We start from the raw sequence: 21,558 nt of genomic DNA on the forward strand, positions 1-21,558 counted from the left end.
ATTTGCATTTCAAGAATCAGCCTTAAAAAAAAGTGAATCAAGCAGAAAAGAATCTACTTACTATACTTCCAGTCAGTCCTGGTAAACCTGGGGGACCTACTGGACCTCTTTCACCCTAAGGGTAACAGAGAAATTGGTTTTGTTTAGGGAACATATGCCTGAGGGACGTTTTTATTTCAACACAAAGATGCTGTTATAAATGTATGTAAATGTCACCTTTGTGCCATTACATCCTGGAATGCCAGGTGGACCAGGAGGGCCATCTTGTCCAGGAATGCCCTACATGAAGAGAAAGTAAAGAAATTAGCAATATAAGGAATAATCCAGGTCAGATGTCACAACTAAAAGTTTGATGTTCCTTGCAAAAACATATATACTTCGTACGTACAGGAAGGCCTGGGTTTCCTGGAAAGCCTGATACTCCTGGGGGGCCCTGCAATTGAGAAAAACAAAAACTGAAATGACAAATCCACAAAACAGCAAGGACAAGCTGCAGCCCAATTTCCATCTCCAATCTGACAGTAAAAATCAGTAGCATTAGAAACTTCCTTGACAAAAAAACTCTAATCTTCAAAACCTCTCAAATATGTCACCTTAGTAATGAATAACGGAAAGCAATTTCAATAACTGAAAGCTTTTATATTTCTTTAACTTTTTAAGCAGTAGGAAATAGATCAGAGCCTCATGTAGAGGTAAAAGGGAATGCACAGGTGTTCCCTTCACACAAACACCATTCCCAAAATGAAATTTACTGTAGGCATCTCTTCATAGCAGAAGATAATGTTAGCACACCTAGATGCTTCTCTGTCTTTCATACTCATCAGTGTATCAATTCATTCTTATTATCAAAACTCCTACCAGGCTGAGATAATTCTTTCTCCTTCAACAGCTTTTCAGTATAATGAATAAGGCATTTAAGCTGGCACATTATTTTCGTCCTATCATCTTACTTATCCATGCAGCATTTCCTAAAACATGTATTATGAAGCAGAAAAGATGTGTGGGAATCCTGAGCTCATATAGTGTATTTGCTTCTTTCAGAACTTTATAATTGCTAAAATACATTTTACTCTGCAGCAAACAAACACATCAGCCAGGAGGTTCCAATTTACATTAATACTCAGGATACCCCAGGCCAACACAAACATCGTGGATTGAAATATGGATTTCTTGATCTAGCAGAATGCCCTCTCTGTAACACCTCAAAAACTGCAGTTACTTCAGTAAAGTCTATTTGATCCAGCAACTTCAGGCAAAGGGAGAACAAAACTGAGATGGCATTTTGAGAATCTGTGAGCAAGAGGGTATAGCTGAAAATGCATACATCATTACTGGCCAAGTCACTTGAATCCTCTTTCATCATGACATTTAGGAAATGTAAAAATTCTCAGAAAGAGCTTGGCACCTCACGAAACCCAAACAGACACGGCCCTGGCCAATAAAATATGCTAAAAGAAGTGCTATATAAGTGCCCCATTTAACAAAAATGACAACAGGATGATCACAGATATTCAGAGTCTCCTCTAGCAAAGTTAAGAAATCCTTGTCCCTGACTTTAATTTGCTCTGTATCTTTTTAGCACATATGTGCTCATGACTGTGTCAGCTTCTCTGCTGGAGTGCTTCAAGGGTAGATGGCAAATATAAGGGAGAATTTTGCAAGAGGAAATAAGGTTGGTTCATTCTGAAGCTGGAAAAAAGCCTTTTGGTATGTCAGGAAGATATCAGAGGCATATTAAAACCAGTGCTGTTGACACAGTGATAAGTATCAGGTAACAATGCAAATTAATAAAGACACTGTCTGTCCAATGCAGCAAGAACTTCAAAGGTAAAAGTGAGAATTTTGAAATTACAGCTCAAGGGGATGTCATTCATTAACTCAGAGACTTCCTCTTGCTCTTGGAAGGCAGCCATTCCCAAAGACATCAGATTTGCAAGAAAGTAAGACAGAACTCACTCTTGTTCCCTTTGTTCCTGGCAGTCCTGGTTCTCCAGTATCACCCTGAAAAGTAAAAGAAAAAGCTTTATCTTTTCTTGGGACAACAATTTAGGAAAATTTGATTGTTTTGAATACTAAAGCTTAAGTTCTTACCTTAAGCCCTGGTGGCCCAGGGGGACCTTCAGGTCCTTGCATTCCAGGAAACCCAATCACACCTTGTAGTCCTGGCAAGCCTCTTTCTCCCTGTGGAAGGAAAAAAAAATAATTAGCAAGTACACAACTGAGACTCCTTCAAGTAACTCACATATCCCATTCCTGTGCTCAAGGAATCTGTTAAGTGGTGAGAAGCTACATGTGACAGCAGGGTTCATGTTGGTACTTGAAAGAAGGATTATTATAAATAAAGAAATACTTATGGTTCAATAATAGATTGGCAGGGGCTGAGTGTGGCAAAACAGAAAAGCACTCTTTAAATATTAGTTAAACCTTTTTTTCTGGATAGCACTCTTCATAGCATATTTATTCTCCTCCTCCTCCAGGAAGGTCACTTTTCCTCTAATAAAACCTACCTGCATTCCTCCAGAGGTGCTGCTAAATCCCAGCAGAAAATCCAACAGCCCAAATCAGCAACTAAATTTCTGAAAACCACAAATATCACTGTTTGGTCAACTAGTGCATGAATGGTAAATACCACTCTTCTTACACACCACTCACAACAGTAGGTTTTGGAGACCAGGTTTGTCACTTAGGCTTGAATTTCAGGGTGTTTCAGAGACAGGGTGATTCAAGATACCAGATCGTCCCCAGAAGCTGAACACAAAATTGTATTTGTATGTGTCATCCTTTTGATTCTACTTTAATACTGTATGGAACATCTGTGCTGTCCCTCTCCCTACAACTCCAAATGTATTTAAATCAGATAAATCTAGAGGCAGAAAGCCTATCCACACTTTAGATCAATATTGCAGCTATTGTACTTTCAACTATGTTTGAACTTCCAGTGAAACCAAGAGAACATTATATGAATAAAGGATGCAAAATCTACATGTAGGGAGAGGGGAAATAACTTATGCATGTCAATCCCTAGAAACAGCAAATCAAGCAAATCAAAAGTCACTGGTTCCATGCAGGAAGTAACCAGAGTTGTCCTTTCAAGGTTGTGAAACAAGCAGAAACACCTCATACTGTCATACTGTCAAAAACTGTGGGAGTATTGGATGAATCAAAGGTTAGTGTGAAACTGCGAGAATAAGAAGTTTTACAAGTTTGGAAAACAGCTAAAAACATGGCACCTGCTTTAGAAACTCAAAACACAGCAATTTTCAAAGGATACCAAAAGAAAACAAAATTAACAATATTCAAAACACATAAAGGGACACTACAGAGACTAAAGGATTTTCAGCAAAACAGTGAGATTAAGTTGCAACTTGTAATTAACAGCCAACTTAGTATTTGATTTCAGGATGGTGATTAACAATAAACTTTTTTTCTGTTTGCGCAGGACAAAGATTCCCAGAAATACTCTGGCTGCTTAAGAGGTCAGCTGAGGACTGAGCACACACGAGAACGTCTGAGCCTTGGAGAGCTCATTGTCCAGGAAGTATAACAGGCACCTTGCAAAGTGAAAGTTATGACATGCAGACAGAGGAAACTGAGTGATAACCAACAGACATGGTGCTATGGTGTCAGAAGATGAGAAGAATTGGAAGATTTGTGGAGTTACTGGATTGGTGTTGTTTTTTAGTTCCTCGTCCAGGATTTTTTTAAAATGAAGAGACAAGGGGGAAGGGACCCATTATTCTTGGGTATGAAGAGCAGGGCCGAGAAGGAAGGGAGAAAACTCTGAGATGATAAAAGCATGAGAAAGTAAAATCAAAATAACATTCATTTATTAAAAATTCCTGACCGAAAAAATTAGAATGATTTTTCCATGAAATCTATCACTACTACATTGTCACCACACAACTTGCTTCTCCTCTCTGTCTTTCCATAAAAATAAATTTTTTCAGTAAAAGAGTACTTCCTGAGGCAAACACTCAGTTCTTCCTTGAAGTGCTGAAATGGCCTGATCTCCTCTATTTAATTCCCAATATTCTTTATCATGGTTTGAGAATTCTTTATTTGGTTTGAGCCAAATCCGAAGCAGTATATTAGACCAGAAAACAAAGCAAAGCAAAGCAAACATCAGAACAGCTGCAGAATAATGTTTCCAGGTCAGCTGTAGAGGTACAAAGTCCAATTTCTAAAATAACTAAAATTGTTTTGAAAAATACTTTAAGGAAGAACGCATCACAATGCAGGTCTCTGAATAAATGTTGACATAATTAGCAATCTGAAAAATATCTTTAAATTTAAAGGAGTTACATAAACCCATACTTTGACTGGCTAATGTGCACTGCTGTCATAAACTTACTTCCACAAAATCAGTTGTTATGTCATTCAGGCCAGAGCGTCACACTGAACCCTGGACACTTGTTCTCACGACCTGCTGCAAGATAGGCTAAGGAAGGAGAAGTCACTCAAGTACATACAACAGGGCCTTCCACTGCTGAAGAAATGTACACCATGTGCAAATGGGAAGAAAAAAAGATTAATTTGACACCCACAGAGAAATATGCCTCATGTGTAACGTATGTGACATAGATAATGTGTAACACGGCCGATACTTGCTGCACTCAGAGGTTCTGCCCCTGAGGATTTCACCACTCTTTGAACCGCTGCACCTTGCCACACAGAAAAACAGCCTTTCCTCCTTTCTTAAGGAAACTTAAAACTGAGGTTTACAGGTCATATTTTCACTTGGTCTAAGGCTCCCTTAGACTATCCTGGAACTGTAAAAGGGCCTTAACTTGCCTGTAAATCACTTACTAAGGGAATGACTCCTTCATCTGGCCAAGGAGCTAAAGGCTTAAAATACATAAAAACTTGCAACTTCTAAGGCAACTTTAGTCAATTCTCTTAAGGCTATCTTCAGCCATCCAGGCTGCCCTGTCTGAGGGGTAGAACAGCTAGAGGAGAAGAGTTGAGGCCCTAACAAGTCACTTTGAGCTAAGATACATTCAGGTTTCCCTGGAAACATTTTTATTTTCCTGACTTGAACAGTTTGGCCAAGAATAAAAACAACTGGCTATTTGTCCAGAACTTCTGGACACCCAGTCATGGTACTGGGTGTTCCAAGGCCTGGAAAATATAACTCCTGAGCATGTGAAAGTCTGTACCACCCCAAAGCCCGCAGACTCATGACTTCTCTTACTGGAACTGAGCTCATCTTTTTGCAAGAGGGAAGTAAGATAAAAGAGACTGCAAGGGTGAGAGCTGCCAGATCCCTCTCTGCATGCGACCTGCCACTGTTGGCTGCTCATTCTAACAGGGAATCATGAACTTACACACTGCAAACACCTCTCCCTCTACTCTGCCTTCTCATCTGATTTTGCTGCAAAGTAAATTCAGGGAAAATAGTCCAAACTAAGTATTGTGTAAGAAGTTCAAATTTCTGCCGTTTTAGGCTACACAGTTAATGGGATTTAACTCCTCCATGCCACCCATGGACACTCAGAGAAGTTAGGGCAACCTATTCCATCAAGACCCAGTAAGAGATCTAGGGATGTCTCCTGGATTCCAGCCCCTTTCTTTAGTCTGGGTATCAGTCTTCCTCTTTGTACAACAGCCTTAGCAAACTGATGGTGCCAGCACTTGTATGGACCAACAAATAAAGGTTTTACTTCAATACTCCTGTTTGAGTTAGTACAAACTTCCATTACATTTTTCACCAGTGATACTACACTAAATTACAGCAAAATTCTATCAGAGTATCTATACTGAATGGGAGAGTACAGAAACTCCACCATCCTTAAACTGTGAAGTCATATGACTGAAGGATATCCTAATGTCACTGAGTAGATCAGACCCCACAGATCCCTGAGGTAACAACAGTCATACTGCTGCTTTCCTACCTAAAGTGGCTGGTCTGGAACTTCAAGATTAGATGAAGTTACCACTTATGCTGTACAGAACAGGCATAAGCATGTTCTGAAGGTGCCTTGCCTTGCAAGGAAACACTTGACCTGCTGCATCCTTCCCTGCTTACCTGCCTGTTCTTTTCTTCATTCAATATTCCAGCCAAACAGCCCAACAGTAAGTGCTTGTGCTACATTCATGCTGCAACTCATTGAGCACATACACTGCACAAATTGGCAAGCACCAGGTCATCACTGCTACCCCACTAATTTTTTGCTCAGCCCTGAGATTTCTAGCTGTGATGCATGAAGAGCATGAGACTCTGACTGCAAGGGTTATGTATTGTTCAAGTTCCAATATTCACAGCTGCAAAATCTTGGCAAGTAATATTGAAAGAGCTGCTTCTGCTTCTTACAAATCAATTCATGAGACTCAAAAATTAAAACAGATGTCATCTGTACCTCTGCTGATTCAATGCAAGCTGTCAGAAAGCACAAAGGAGAACACATTACTCAGCTCACAAAAATGAATATTCTGCCACTCAGCTGCTGCAAATGCGGAGGTGCTACGTAAAAAGACAGCAAGTGCTCAGTCACCACTGCACTCATTCAATAAGCAAGATGTCTGTGTTAGCTCAGCTTCTGTGAAATGCCTTTGCATTAGGTAGTTCAAATTAAAATTGAATGGACTTCTAAACAGACATGAACCTGTTAAGAGCTTAACTGCATGGGCTGATGTTTTTTTCTGACACCTACCCTTCCAAATTAGCCATGAAATGCTGTTTGGCACATGGAACAACTGCAGATTGCTAAGCAAGAGAGTCACATAAAATAAGTAATTTCATAAGACTCAGCTGTAATATATCAAGGGCTGAGGGGGAGGAAATAATCACCACCCCATTATAAATTATTTCCCCTGTTACTTTGCCTAGGGACTGCTGGACTGGGAGATTTTAGGCTTGAGAGACTGGTAACATGGATATAAATCAACTGCTTCCCAAAGTGTGGGCTCACAGAGTGTCTGTGTCTGTACAAATGTAATGTTCTCAGGCTCTCCAGAGATTCAGGCACATGGTGAATAACAATACGTAGATCTTCCCAAAGCCATTTGAAAGATTCTTCATTTCTTAACATTTGCCTCTGCCAGAGATCCCCCAGCAGCTGAAACAGCAGGACAGACACGTCTGTCCTCCAGCTGAAAAGGCATAAAACTCAGTCTAAGGGAAAGATGCCACAAGGCAGCTGAACCGATCTACCCAGCAAAGGTGGCTCCTCTCCTTTTAAATGGGTGGTGCCACCCCACCCTTCTTTACATCACCTGGAGTGATTCTCTCAGCCTCCACTGCACCAGTTCAGCTCACTAAATTTACTCCCTTTTCTTCAGTGAGTGAGCTTGTTCCAGCCTCCGTGAGCTGAGGAGCTCACCAGGTGGCCAGAGTTGCCAAAGCCAATGTGAGGAGGACACAGCAGGACACAAGGTGGAATGGCAGCAAGAGCAGTTTCTCACACCAGAGCAGTGGGGTTTGCTGGAGCTCATCCACCACAGCTCCTCAGCTGTGCCTTCACAAGGGAAACTGAGCTGGGAGCCAACACATCCCTGGCCTTGCCAGAGGGCTGTCTTCGGATCACTGTCACTGCTGGCTCCAGCATGTTATAAACTCAGAATTCCTCTCACAAATGCACGTGCTATCCTGTTCCCAAAAGTTAACATTCACCAAACTGAAATTTTACCAAGGGCATGTTTGGCAAAGAAATGCAACTGTTTCAGGATGAAAACTGACGATGCAGTTTCCAAAGAGACTAAAAAAAGAGCCTGAGTGTTAGCAGGAAAACCTGCCATTCAAAACAGTCATCACACCTTGATGCTTCAGTGTGACCACAGCAATGGACAACAGCCTTACAATGTACTGCATGGTTTTCTACCCAGACTATCCCCAGCTACATGAGAGGTGAATGCAGGCTCTGTATTTGTTCCTTCAGCTGATGTAACTGCAAGCTCTCAAGTGAATTGGCTCCAAAGTGTTAGAGCAGTAATTACAGCACCCAGTGGGAAACAGTACTGTGTGACCAGAGTAACGCTCTCAAGCCAGTGTTTCTCTCCACACACTTTTAAACGTGTGTTAGAGAACTGTAATTGGCTCACTGTTACTCCGTGTTACATTAGAGAAGACAGAGAATACCAATTCTTCATTAAAAAGGTATTTTTAACCACCAGAGGGAGCACTGGCCCTGAATATATTTCAGGAATAAAATAAACATGTACAATAAATGTCATCTGTTTGTCCTCAGCTGCACTTACCATTTTCAGTATTTTATTGAAAGTGTGAAGTGGATATCAGTCAAGCAGAATTATTGCTATATGCTTACAGGACATGTGTCCTCAAGTGCACTGAGGAAGTTTAACATTACAAAATTCCCACTGCACATTTTTCAACAGAATGTATCTGTGCCATAGCTATACAATTCTGGAGCCACAAAAGTAACAAGTAATTAATTACCCAAACATAACTCTGCAGACATGCGAAGAATCTGTGTAGGAGCTCTACAAAGGTCTTGGCTCACCCAGAAGTTTTGGGGCTGAGTTCCTGACAGTGTGTGAAATGGAAGAGAGGCTAAGGCAGAGACAGGAGGGAAGAGTCAGCAAAATCTGGATTCTTGCATTAAAACTCAGTCCCATGGAAACATGAGTGCAGCATTTTCGGCATGACCTAGCAGAAGGAGCAGTCATAGCAGTCTCACATCGCCTGCACAGCTCTACAGTCAGGCTGGCTGAGGCCCTGAGCAACCTCTAGCACTGCCAGGGCTACTCTGCATTATACTGAGACATGTGTGACAACAAAGGGCCACCCCAACAGCTGCTGGGAACAGCACTCTCTTACTCACAACCTCTTTGCCTTCTGCATCTCCTTCTCCCTTTGCTGCCTCCCCAGTGACTTTCACCTGTGGGACTCCTTCAGTGCTGCAGCCAAACGATCTCTCAGGCCGCATTTTGGGGGGAGGACACAGGGAAGCACCTGTTTATGATGCAAAAGCCAGGGCCATAAAGGTTCATATACCACGGGGCAGGCATCCACATCACCAAATCTCACTCTGATTTTTCACTCCTTGACAGGATTACTCTTCCTACTGTGGAAGTATCCTTTCTCAAGGATCATGAACTTACGACACTGAGGAACCCCTGCAGCTTGATACAAGGGGAGCCCAAACCTCCAATAGTGACTCCATCCATATAAACATTTAATTAGAAGGCTTTTCAGGTTTAAGGTTCAGGGACTGAGCCTGGGCCTCTGCCTCCTAAATACTGAAGAATGCTTAGAGCAAAAGCATATTTCTGTGGCACCTCATGGCTGCACAGAACATTCCTCGGGAAGCTGCTAAGTGTTTCCCAGGAGTATAAAAATAGAAATAAGAATCTTTGATTATCCTTTTCCCTACATATCAGTATCTACATGCTTAGCTGGTGCTCAAGTGCGTGGATATAGTGTGTCTCAAAGAAATTCAGAATTTGAATAAGAAGTAAAATGAGTGAAGTAAAATTAACATTCAAAAACCAAGAATTATAATTTATACATAATTTAATTGGTGCCAATTTAAGTTGGTTTCCTACCAACACCATACAATTTCAGTTAAACCAGCTATAAGTAAGAGCATAATTTAGAAGTCTTCTTCATGTAATACCTCTTCTTCCTTGACCCATAGTTATTCCTCATTTTCCAAAAGTAGTTGTCAGTTTTTTCAATGCAGCTACCCAAAGTTCACATTTTAGGACTTCTTGAGCCATGTAAACTTTTATCTTAAGCTCTCTATATTTCCTTATATTTGCATGTCTTTGGTTCATGCACGCTTTGTGTGATATTGCATTCCAGAGTAGATAAATGTTACAGATCCAGAAGTAGCTGGGATGCTGAGGGGTACATATTTATTCATACCATAACTGAGGGCATGGTATATGAAGCACAGAAATAGAAAATGACTGAGAAGAAGACAACTGACAGCAACTAAACCTTATCTTCAGCTGTGGAAGTCTGCCTGCACAGATCTTGGCAGTTTAACACCAAATTATGTGGTTCATTTTCTTTATGTTTAAACTTGTCTTGATTTAAAAAAAAAAAAAAAAAAAAAAAAAAAAAAGGAAAAAAGCCCAACACAATAACACAGCTTATGATGGTTCAGAAGGAAATCACACCTTTTTACAAAGGTACACATGAAGTTCTCCAACTTTATTTTATTTTTTAAATCTTTTACGACACATGGGTCAAGTAGCCTCTTCTCATCAGCTAGAGTCACTCGGGGGAACAGAAGAATCTCAAAGAACTGTAAGGGAAGAGGATGTTTGAAGGACAAATGTGTTTGCACTGTAAAAAGAAAAAGGAAATTCTATCACCTGCATACAGGTTGAATCAAAAGGGTGCTATATTTCCCACCCCTTCTAATCATCTGTTGAACACATTAGGTCTGAGTAACTCTTCCTTTGTTTTATTACACATTGTATTAAATCACTTCCAGTGTTGAAGGTCCAAGAATATAAGGGGTAAAAATGCTCCACACCCTTCCTACTTCATTAATGAAAATTATTTAGCATTTGTTTGCATTTGGCATTGTTTAAAGGCTCACATTTAAAGATGAAACAGCAGGGGGAAAAGGGTCTTAAACGTTTTTCTCTGGGATTTCTAATTTATTTTTGTTCAGATCCTAGACCGGGAATGAAATGTGACGTTACATGCAAGTTTTATTCTCTTGCCAAAGGTTCGTCATGGACATATTTACAGAAAATAATCTCTTCCATAAATAGTAAAAACATGGGCAGCTGGTCCTAGACAGTACAGACTGCAATAAAGTTCTCATAATGAGGTACTCATATCTTGAGGGTATGCGACAGACAGTACTACTTGAGACAGTGCTAGTCTAGCTGCTTTTTTGGATCAGGCTGGAAATGGCATTTCTAAACTTTTAAACACTATGAGAGTTCCATAGGAGTAAAATATATTTCCACAAAATAGAGGAAATATTCTGCCTTTTGACTTTTAATCATGTAAATATCACAAGGCAGACAACATTGTGCCTGGAAAGTCTCAGTGTTTCTTCACTTTGTCTCTTGACTCAAACAGATATATTGTAAAACAGGCATGACAATATGTAACTTTGTAATACCTCCAAGGTTGTTCAGCCTAAGTCAAGAAAGTTAACAGAGATGCAATTATAATAAACAATGACGAAACCAAGTATCTTTCTTATTTTGACATCGTAGAGGATGTCAGTATCCTTGTCAGTAAGTGTCAACCAGAAGTTGGTGTATTGCTCAGCAGGTGGTTTTAAGGTTTTATTTACCATTAAAAATAAATAAATAAATAAAAATTTAAAAAAAAATTAAAAAAATAAAAAAAGACACGTAATGAGGCCGTTCAGAATTAATCCGTAATGCCTGACTGCCACCCAGAGGAGCCCGCGGGGAAGTGACACAGCCTGGCTCCTGGGACACTGCCAGCCCCAGGCACAGCCCTTCCCTGGCGCCCCTCTCCTGCTCCTCCTTAGAGCTGATGGAGCACAGTGACAGAGGGCAAAGGCACTTTTGCTATTGAAAGCTCTGGAAACACTATCTTTTCCCTTTTTTTGATGTGGGAAACGGTGTCGTTCTCCTGCCTTGACACTGATTTTACTGCATTTAATACCTAGAACTTCCTACAGAGATCCCTTTATAGGATTTTCACGGGGTTGAATGTGTCCTTGCTGGATTTCCAGCCTCTATTTCCACACCTTCAGACAGAAATGAAGTTTGAGTTGAGGTGCTGCGATCACATCCTTAATTCGCTATTCCATTAAAGGTGCTGCAATACAGATGGAGGCAGCATTGGCTTCTCTGTGCATTGCTCGCTATACAACCCTTTGGTATCCCTCCCTTTATTTCACCTAACTACTGACATTGGAGCCAGAGGGCATTACAGACTGCTCCTCTCTACTAGAATCCCTCCCCTCCATCACCACCACTTAAAATCATTTATTTTGGAGTTCCGTATCGTCTTTCAGTCTTTGCTTGGCATTCGAACAAACCTAACAAAATTAAGGGCTACCAAACCCCCTCAAGGCTTTAAGTATTCTGCTAACCAGCCATGAAATGCTTTTGTTGCATCTGTTTACAGTCAGTGAGAAAAGAGTGAGAGAACACCCCATTTGATGCTAGTGACTGTGCTCACTCAGCTCGGTACACTGTGCACACTGAACTCTGACACAAGCCTTGGTGAGAACTATTTTTGTTGGCATATCAATATATTTAAAAATGTTCCAGCTGAACTTCGGTGGAAGCTGTCACATGCTTTCTTTAAGAGCTACAAAATTTATGGGTATGTTTCGCCATTCTAATCACTCTTAAATATTCTGAGATATAAACATGATTTTCCAGACAGGAGTCAAAGCTCCCTCTCCCTTGGCTTTACCTTGATTTTGTGGGTTTTTTTGCTGTTACAGATTATATAAGAGAACACTTTATCTGTTACTGAAAGCTAGTCATTATTTTCATCATTTAATTGAACTTTCTTTGCTAAGTTATCAGTAGCTCAATTAACTATTCTGTAGCCCTTTCTCAGGTGTAGTAGTTACTTGAAATGTAAATCCTTTCAACATCTCTTAAATATGGTTTCCCAACACTTTTGCTCCTACTATCACATTAAACTTCTTTTGTGGGTAAGCTAGATACGTTCTCCAGCAGGTTAGAAACTTCCCTGTGTGATAAAGTACTTCACTATCACTCCTTTAGCAGCTGCTTCAGCTTTCCTCTTTGAAAATACAATTTTCATGCTGCTTCTTAGTGTTCTGTCTCCTTCCAGGAATATACTGTTACAAGCATTGCTATTGCTTCTGCTGAAAGTGGTTTTAAGAACTTCGTATAAAATTTGGCTTTTTACCCTTCCTTAATGAAATCCAAACTTTGAGAAAATCCAGATCTGCTTTTCTGAAGGCCAACATCATATGGCCAGATGTTTTCAGTGACTAATCTAAGTTATGACCTTTCTCTGAAAGCATAGGTCTAAAATCTGAAATAAGAAGTAGCTGAGAGAAAGGAAGCAAACAACTAACTACCATGAGGTATGAGATTTTAAAAAAAACAAAACACCAAAAAACCAAAAAAACCCCCCCCCAAAAAAAAAAAAAACCAAAACAAAAAAAAAAAAAAAAAACAGAACCCAAAATAAAACCCCCAAAACCACAACACCAACTTTCCAATCTGCTTTTTGCTCTTGGCTAGAAAGACTACAAAGTGATTTAAGAAGACTACTATATACCAGATTACTATGGTTCCCTAGTGATAATTATATACACCCAGGTCTCCTCTTGTGAATATTGCTATAGAGAAAACATACACAGAGACTGATTATCATGTTCATCAAGGATTACATTCTTGTGTGGGAACTGCCATATCACAGAACTGTCTATTGTAATGTCTGTCTTGGTCTGAGATCCACAGCAAATACAATATAAATTGAAGAGCAGTATGATTTAAAGAAACTTAAAAGGTTAACTACAGAACGCAGCTACTGCTGTACCCCAGAGATTGCTGTTCCAGACTCCTGAATTATGTCCACAAACCTCTGCGGCATCACAGAGTTTTAGTGGGCAATTAGACCAGCTACTGAAAAACTGCACATCAGGACAGAAGTTTTGTAATCAGTACCTAGTCAGTAGATATTGACTCTGGAGGGACATAATTTTAAATTTGGGAAGATTTCAAGCTATGCACAGGTGCTGCACAGGCACCGGGCAGCTCTACTTCCCAAGCATGAAGATTTCAGAGAAGCAGAGATCTTACACATCTTTTCATATCTTATTCTGATCTCACACTGGGGAAACTTGACTGACTTCATTGGAGGCTCACATACTTCAGATCAAGCCAAGGCCCTGCAATCTTTCAAGAAACCATAATGAAGGCATACACTAACAGTGTGCAAATTTTAAATCAAGCCTGTGAGCTTGTTTTATTCCATGAAGAATAGAGCCTGAGCTCATTGTGCCAATACCCTTATAACCAAAGATAATGCATCTAGCAACAGCTGCTTAAAAGGTCATATTGTGCCAAATGAAATATTACTTTGTGAATACCTTCAGAAGTCAGCTCTAGAAACTAAATATGAGCATGTCTCAGCACATAATACTACTGCTTTTATAGTCCTCTTTCCATAGAGATAAATTGACCAGTATAATCCACTGGCTTGTATTAATTAAGGTACCCACTGTACTGAGTGCAAAAATATATCATAACATAGAAAATGTTGCCAGAGACAATTGGGACAAATGGTTCATATAACTATTTAAAACTAAGAAAAGTTTATGGTCTCAGATGCCACTTAACAGTTTGATCTGACAGCTGGGAAAGAGTAGAAAACTTTTCAGCATTTAGCATATCACAGTCAGTATTATTCAAAGTTGTTTGATATTTCGTTCTTCTCAAGAACAGCAGCTCTCTTCATGAAACATGATGTTCTTTCTCCTGGATTTGAATTTAAAAGATTATTTTTCTCTAAGTAAAGGATAAATCAATAAAAATATACTACTGTCAAGCAGAATTGACAAAAACCATTGTGACAATATCCTGACTTTCAAAAATATTTATAAATCGCAAGTTTCCCTGTAGAACAACAGATCTGCAGCTGATTAGTATCTTTGCTTATTTTATTACTGTCTTCTGAGTCTGCCCTTTCTGGCATAATTAGATGATTTCATGTTATCTATTAGCCCTTTCCAGACTGCAGACTCATTCTTGCCTCCCACATTGCCTGTCACCCCTCTTTCCAAATTTGTGGCCATCTCCAGAGTACATTATTTGATTGCGGTTTCCTTGGTGTCCTCAGTTCATGGTCTTTCCAACTCAGGCATAAACTGGTGCTGGACACAAAATTCTTCCAGCAGCCACTTCACAGAATCACTGGGTTGGAAGAGACCTTCAAGATCATCAAGTCCAACCCATGCCCGAACACCTCAACTAAACCATGGCACCGAGTGCTACATCCAGTCTTTTTTTAAACACATCCTGGGATGGTGACTCCACCACTTCCCTGGACAGACCACTCCACTACTGATCACTCTTTCCATAAAAAACTTTTTCCTAATATCCAGCCTATATTTCCCTTGGTGCAGCTTAAGACTGTGTCCTCTCATTCTCGGGGGACTTAAATAGGAACACTAAGGAGTGCTTACTGAAAACAAGCAGTGTCAATGAAAAATGATAAAAAATAATTAACATTCTTGATTTAAAAAAGTCTAATAAAAGTTGACTATGAAAAGCACAGATCTAATGATTACTGATTTGTTCCACTAAAGGAACTGACTTGTTGCCTCTGATATATTTTCAAGGAAACTCAAAGTACTTAATAGTCATCTTTGCACTGACTGCCAGGGCCAAAAAGGGAGTTTATATTGTGTTAAATCATCAATATTTGAAATATTTTTGTTCTATCTTTTGATACGTAATTTTTTACGTACAGAAAATCCTCAAAGATACGCCCAGTCTGGTAAACCTTAAAAAAATATACAGGGACACAGTCCACTGCAACAGTTCAACTCTTCATTTCACAGAGCAAAGGGAGAAGCACAATTCCCTGCAGACACCTAAACCATCTGCGATTTTTAAGGCTGTAGAAGTGTGCAGGTCTCTGTTCCTGTTGATGGGGAACTCCAGAGATGTCCCACTGACTCTCAGTCTAAGTCAGAGCTTCCTGGCTTCCAGATCCAAAATACCTCAAGCAAAGCCAGTCTGTGTACTTCTGTGGCATGGTCAATCCACACAGGGGTGATGCACCCATTAAGGCAAACAGAGAATTTAAATTTTATGTAGGTATAATAATACGGATACAGTCTCAGAATTAGGGAAACAAATATATGCCAAATAAAATTATTTTCTCAATTTTTCCTGCTTTCAAACAGTAAAAATACCAAAAACAGCAGTTACATTAAGAGTTAATTCTATTCTTATCTTCTGTTTATCAAAGAGTATTTTTTTTAATTGCAATACTTCATGCTCAATGAAAAAAGCATGTTTGATAGTCTTGTTGACTTCAACTTTCAGTGGGTAATGCTGAGACAGTGAAATCATCATAAAATATCTCTACCAAAGAATGAGGATTTATACTTCAGTTCATTCTAACTGATAAGTCTAAGAAGATTAATCATTCTGTATTACGTAGAGAAAGGATCCAGTGTTGCCTCCATTTGCACATGTTTCTGATACAGAATAAAAGTAGTGTAAATGGTCATGAATGAGAGAAGGAACATTTTTAGAAAAAGTCAGTGCATTGAGAATTTTACTCATCTCTGTGCAGTCTTTGTTCTGAGTGGTAATTTAATGCTTAACATGTTTTTTCTGCACGCACTAACGGCTAGCACTTCTTATCTCAACAGCTGCTTGAAATTGTTCTCAAAATCTAGGTAGGCATAAAAGAGAAAACATAGCTTCAGTCTTCTGAGTAGCTCAATAAAATGCAAACAAGCATTCAAAACTAATCAGTTTAAACAGATCTCACACTTCAGTGAGGTTTAAGGGAACAGTCAAGTTATTATGCAGAAAACCAAATAAAAAATGTAAGAGGTAATAAATTAAGATGTTTTAAGGCTAATCTCTCTAATGGAAAACAGTAAGGTATTTATTATTTTAGCAATATTATGTTTTTCTAAAATTTCTTTACCTTTTGTTTGGCAAATATGTGATATTTGACATTGCATAGCTTAAAATAACAGCTTGATGTTCAGTGTAATAATAAAGGCTTTATATGATAAGAGCCATCTGTTGCAATTATGCTCACTATCCAAATTTTCTGAAAGGGATGAAAACCCTTAGAGTTTGTCAATTATATACCCTTGATAATATATGAATCACGCTACAGGAGTTTGGCATAGAAATGTAACTTCCATGGAAACAGTCTGATGGGAGAACATATTAAATGTACTCTAAATATGGCCATCATATTGATGAAATTATTCTCAAAGGAGAGAGAAAAAAATGGCAATGTAATTTACTCTTCCATGTCTGGAATGCTCTTGGGAACTATTTCCTGGGCATTTCACAGTTTTTAAGTCAAATTAAGTCAAATACCATTTTCAGCACTTTTTCTGATCAGGTCATGAATATGATTGTTTGGCCAAATGAATTTTAATTAAACCCCAGTCTGGAACTTCTGGGTCTGGAACTTCTTCCCACACTACATTAGGAAATATCTCTCCAGATGTTAATAATTAAGGCATTACTTATTAAACCCAGCACCCACTTCCGCAGCTCCCGAAGCTCCCAAGGCAGTGAAGTGGTGTGGGTGGATTGCTGAAGAGTGTGGGAGGATTGGAAAAGACCCTTCAGCATTTGTGCCCTTCTGCACGACATGGAAGCCAGATCAAAAGGGTTTCCAGTGTAGGCAGAATGCTGGCTGTGGATGGTGTAGGGTAGAGTGGATATGTGCTCCCACATGAGAAGTGGAGAGCAGATGTTCTCTTATGTGGTCTCCTGGGGTACCACAGGAGCTGGGCATGGCAGCCTTCTCCTAGCCCGGATCTTGGCTAGGATCAGTCTAATCTGACCTCTGATTAAGCAATATTCACATAGATTTTTGAAGTAAGAGGTACCATTACTGATATGTGTGTTAATGGGAACCACATATCCATATTTCCAATCCGAATGCATTCGTTGGAAACACCACTTACAGAAATATTACAGAGGCAAGCAGGAAGGATTCTCCCCTTACTTTCTCTCACCAGGTTCTGTCTCCAGCCCTGGGACCAAGTGGCAGACTGTCCTTATTCTAGACAGACATCAAATAAATGAATCAGGATGAAAAACTACACAGGGCTGTAGGCAGGGGGCAGATGTTTTAAAAATAAACTCAGTTTTCTGTTCAAAATCCTAAGTATGTTTGAAACAGAGTTAACATAATGAGCAAGCATTGATATGAACCAAGTTCATACATGTTATATGCATTCCAAAATACATTCAAATGCCTGTCTTGACTATCATTTTCTAGGCCTGGCTATTCATTCCATTCACCTGTCTAGATGTCTCTCATGTCAATAACTGCATTTCCTGCACAGTCTAAAATCATGTGAATACTTCATTATACACCTGCTTAAAGTCAGAGAAATTTATTATGGAGCCCATTAGGAAGAGTGGAGAGTGCACTGACCCACTGGAGTTTAATATGGCTTCTGCTACTATGAACTGATATTTTCCTCTCATCAATATTTTTGAACAGCCTACATTAATGTGAGGTAGTTTTGGATTCTAGCATATCAGACAAGCATCTATTTCTTTTAAAGAGAACATTTTGAGACTCTGGACTATGCAAATAAAAAATGCAAGCAAGAGCTCTAGCAAACAGACAGGAACAGAGCTGGAAATAAATGAAGCATAATGTTTAATGCTATTTATTTCCCCAAACTATCCTTTTTTAAAATTATCTTGTTACAAGATGCTGGTATACTCTATGAACTGAAAACTGATGTCTTTCAACAAAAGAGCTGTAATGTGTCTCCTTCATTCTACCATGACTCATTTGTACTTGTTACTGAACAATAAGATCAAGCTTTCAAGGCATAAATTCAGAGTTTTGAACCTTTCCCAAATCTTTGCTGTATTTATTTTCAATAATAGTTGACTTTTATTAAACTGACATTAATGGGTTATTAACAAAGGAGATTCCATCTGATTGATGTTTCAGACCTTGACACTTTTTGTCTGTATCACAAATTAATCAGTGCTTTGTTACTAAGAAAATTATCTTGCTTGGGCCTCCAATTAAGTAACTTACATTCCTAGCTCTGGAAAACACCAAAGAAAAGCCACCAACAGACATTCTCAAATCCATCATTTGTAAATATGCAGCTATTGCCTTTGAAGCGATGCAGGACAACAGCTGTCTATTTGTTTCAAGGAACAAACAATCCCCAAAACAAAAAGCAACAATCCCCCCCCATCTCTTCAAAGTATTCCTTCGGGTGACCTAAACAACTTACCTCGAAAAACATACCCAAAGCAACCACAGGATGATAAAATCGGTTTACATTCATTTATAATGGTAGATATACAGCACACATGCACACACAAGGGAACACATCATAGATTAAAATCTCCACAAGCAAAATTGGAAGAGATAAGGAGAGTGATTGAATGTCTACAATATTTACAAAAGCAGGTAATTTACAGGGGGAATTCACGGAATGCTTAAGTGCGCTAAAATTTTTTCTTCACTGTTACTGCTTTAAAAGAAGATTTTAAAGTGCCTTTTTTTTGTTTCATACGCAAGAAGTTTGGATAACTGAATGGGAACTTTAAAAACCCTTTGCCAGGTTCTGTCAAAAGTTTTAAATTTTTTGTTTCTCGACCTGCAACACTTTTCTGTATCTAAGCTGATCATTAACCTCCCTCTCTTTACTGCAAGTCTTTGCCTCCCAGGGCTAACCCTGGTCACGGTTCATTGATTATGATGCATCACAGCCATCCTGGAGAGCAATCTGCACGCCATGCTGAGAGGAGCATTTCTGAACTGAACTGCTTGCCTCACTTCCAGAGATGCTCAGGATGTCAAGCCTGCTACTCACTGAAAAGGCTGGAGCTGAGGTGAGGTGAGGAAAAGGTGGGAGTGACAGGGTAGCATCCTACTCAATGGGGAAAGAGAGAGGGCACAGCCACATTGGGCTGGGGGCTTCACCCCACAGCGAGGGCATTCGCCTGCCCCCCACCCTGGCCCTCCTGCCCTCTGCACCACAGACACAGAGAGCTGCTGTTCAGAAACACTGCTGCTGGCACTGTGGCCTGGCCTTGGCAATGCTCCCTGGCACTGCAAGCCTTCACTGAACGCCAGGGCTCACCTGGCTCCCAGTGGATTCTATACCCCGTGGTTGAAATAGGCAAGAAAATTAAATGGGCTTACCTTTTGCCCTTTTACTCCACTGCAATCACATTTTCCACAACCGGAACATCCCTGAAAATAAAAGAAATTGAGAATTAAATGTCTGAACTGAGTGACAGGCAGAACATACTGCAATGAGCCAGGGATGTCAGCAGCACCCCACTGACTGAAAGGTTGATCAGTGTGGGGAATGTTTGCTTCAGCCCATACAGTAACATGAGAGAAGTCAGATTAACTGGTGCACAGGTAAAATCTTACAGTCGCTTTTGTGTTACCAAAGATGCTCTTAAACGCATCTGGGCTACTCTCTACTTTGTCATGGAACAACTGGAAAGTAACTCAGCAGTCAATTGTTTTTACTGTTGTCATGCCCCTGAGAAACAAACTACGAGGAAAAGAAGCAAAACATCTGTATCAGTGAATATTCCACCAACGCACAGGAGATCCTTCAGCAGCCCCTTCAGGCCATTTTTCAGACGCAGTCAGGGACAGCAGCTCCCCTGAGACAGCTTTCAGCACAGATGCTGGGCACCTGTCCCTCTACACCTGCAGGCTCCAGTCTACTGGGATATCAGTACTTCTGGGAAATGAAAAGAAAATGTACCTAATCCGTTTTGAATTTGGAAAGCCCCCAGTGAGACCAATAAATATACCCCAGAAAGTTAAATAATACAGTAACATTTTTACTTGGTAAGTACATTTTATTTTGAAGTAAAGCATCAAAGAGAGATGGGGCTTTAATACTTAGAAAAAAAAAAATAAAGGCTGTCCAATAAAACTCCTGAAAAATTTATGCTTTTGTTGGTACCTTTTTTTTGTATATGTACATCCATATGAATGAATTTGTTTCTTGAAGTAGAATTTTCTCTATACTGACATCAAGCAAAAATAGTTAAAAATTTTTAATCTTACATTATTATAGCATTTTACTGCGTTATATTATAAATTCACACAAAGGTGAGAAATAACATGATTATAAGGAGTTTTTATCACATAATGCAGAAAGAGAACTGGATCTGAAAACAGCACCAAGACATGGTACAACCCCAGTAAGGATCAGAAGGGAAAGGTGCCACCCACTGAATAATTGGCTTTAGTCCTTGCAGGACATGGTTATGCCTGGAAAAAAACATTGGGTCTCCCATTACAAGAAGTGACCTGGTGTGACCTCTCTTAGTTTTTCAGACCTGATGAGATCTCTGCTGGAGGATGCATACTTGCAGCTCATACTTCCTTCTCCAGGATCATGTAGAATGTTATCAGTTTTATCAACACATCCCCTAAATTCAGAAGAAGTCTGTTTTAATTGCGTCTGGGAATGTACTTAACATAAGTCACTGAATCATTATAAACATCTGTTTTCAAGTTAATCCCTGCATATTTCCTTCAGCCTATTATTTAACATGCACTGTTTTAGAAAAAAAAAAGTATGTTGTTATTTAAGTATGGTTTTGTCCTCAAATTTAGCATAGCCAGAAGAATAGGCTTGTGCTTTCAAGCCTCTTTTTGTCCCTACAAAAATGAGCCCATTATATTCAATTTTTCCTGTTTTTTAATGCCTTGGATTAGAATAACCAAAGGCAAGGAAGGTAAGAAGTACTGAGCATCAGGGAGCACAACTGCACAAGCACAACTTGCCCCTGTTTGGGGCAAGGGCTGCAGCCTGCTGTGCCAGAACAGGCACCTGCTCTACAGAACACTACCTTTATTTTACAGTAACATCATCTCCTGCTATCACTGACTGCAGCCTCTGCGGGTGGGTGGAAGGTTGGCCAAGGATGACAGCC

At 39.7% G+C, this 21,558-nt stretch overlaps 1 protein-coding gene across 2 annotated transcripts in view; it reads right to left on the reverse strand.

Moving 5' to 3' along the window:
• Window positions 1-21,558, reverse strand: part of COL4A1 (collagen type IV alpha 1 chain) — a 118,799-nt gene that overhangs the window by 49,774 nt on the left and 47,467 nt on the right. For both annotated transcript variants that reach the window (XM_058846100.1, XM_058846092.1), the window contains exons 2-7: window positions 19,793-19,843; window positions 2,092-2,181; window positions 1,957-2,001; window positions 389-433; window positions 217-279; window positions 62-115 (exon numbers count right to left, since the gene is read on the reverse strand). In XM_058846100.1, the coding sequence (XP_058702083.1) occupies window positions 62-115; window positions 217-279; window positions 389-433; window positions 1,957-2,001; window positions 2,092-2,181; window positions 19,793-19,843 (348 nt within the window). The remainder of the gene's footprint in view (window positions 1-61; window positions 116-216; window positions 280-388; window positions 434-1,956; window positions 2,002-2,091; window positions 2,182-19,792; window positions 19,844-21,558) is intronic.

This window comes from Poecile atricapillus, chromosome 1 (assembly GCF_030490865.1).
Source record: "Poecile atricapillus isolate bPoeAtr1 chromosome 1, bPoeAtr1.hap1, whole genome shotgun sequence".
NCBI classification, from domain to species: Eukaryota; Metazoa; Chordata; class Aves; order Passeriformes; family Paridae; genus Poecile; species Poecile atricapillus.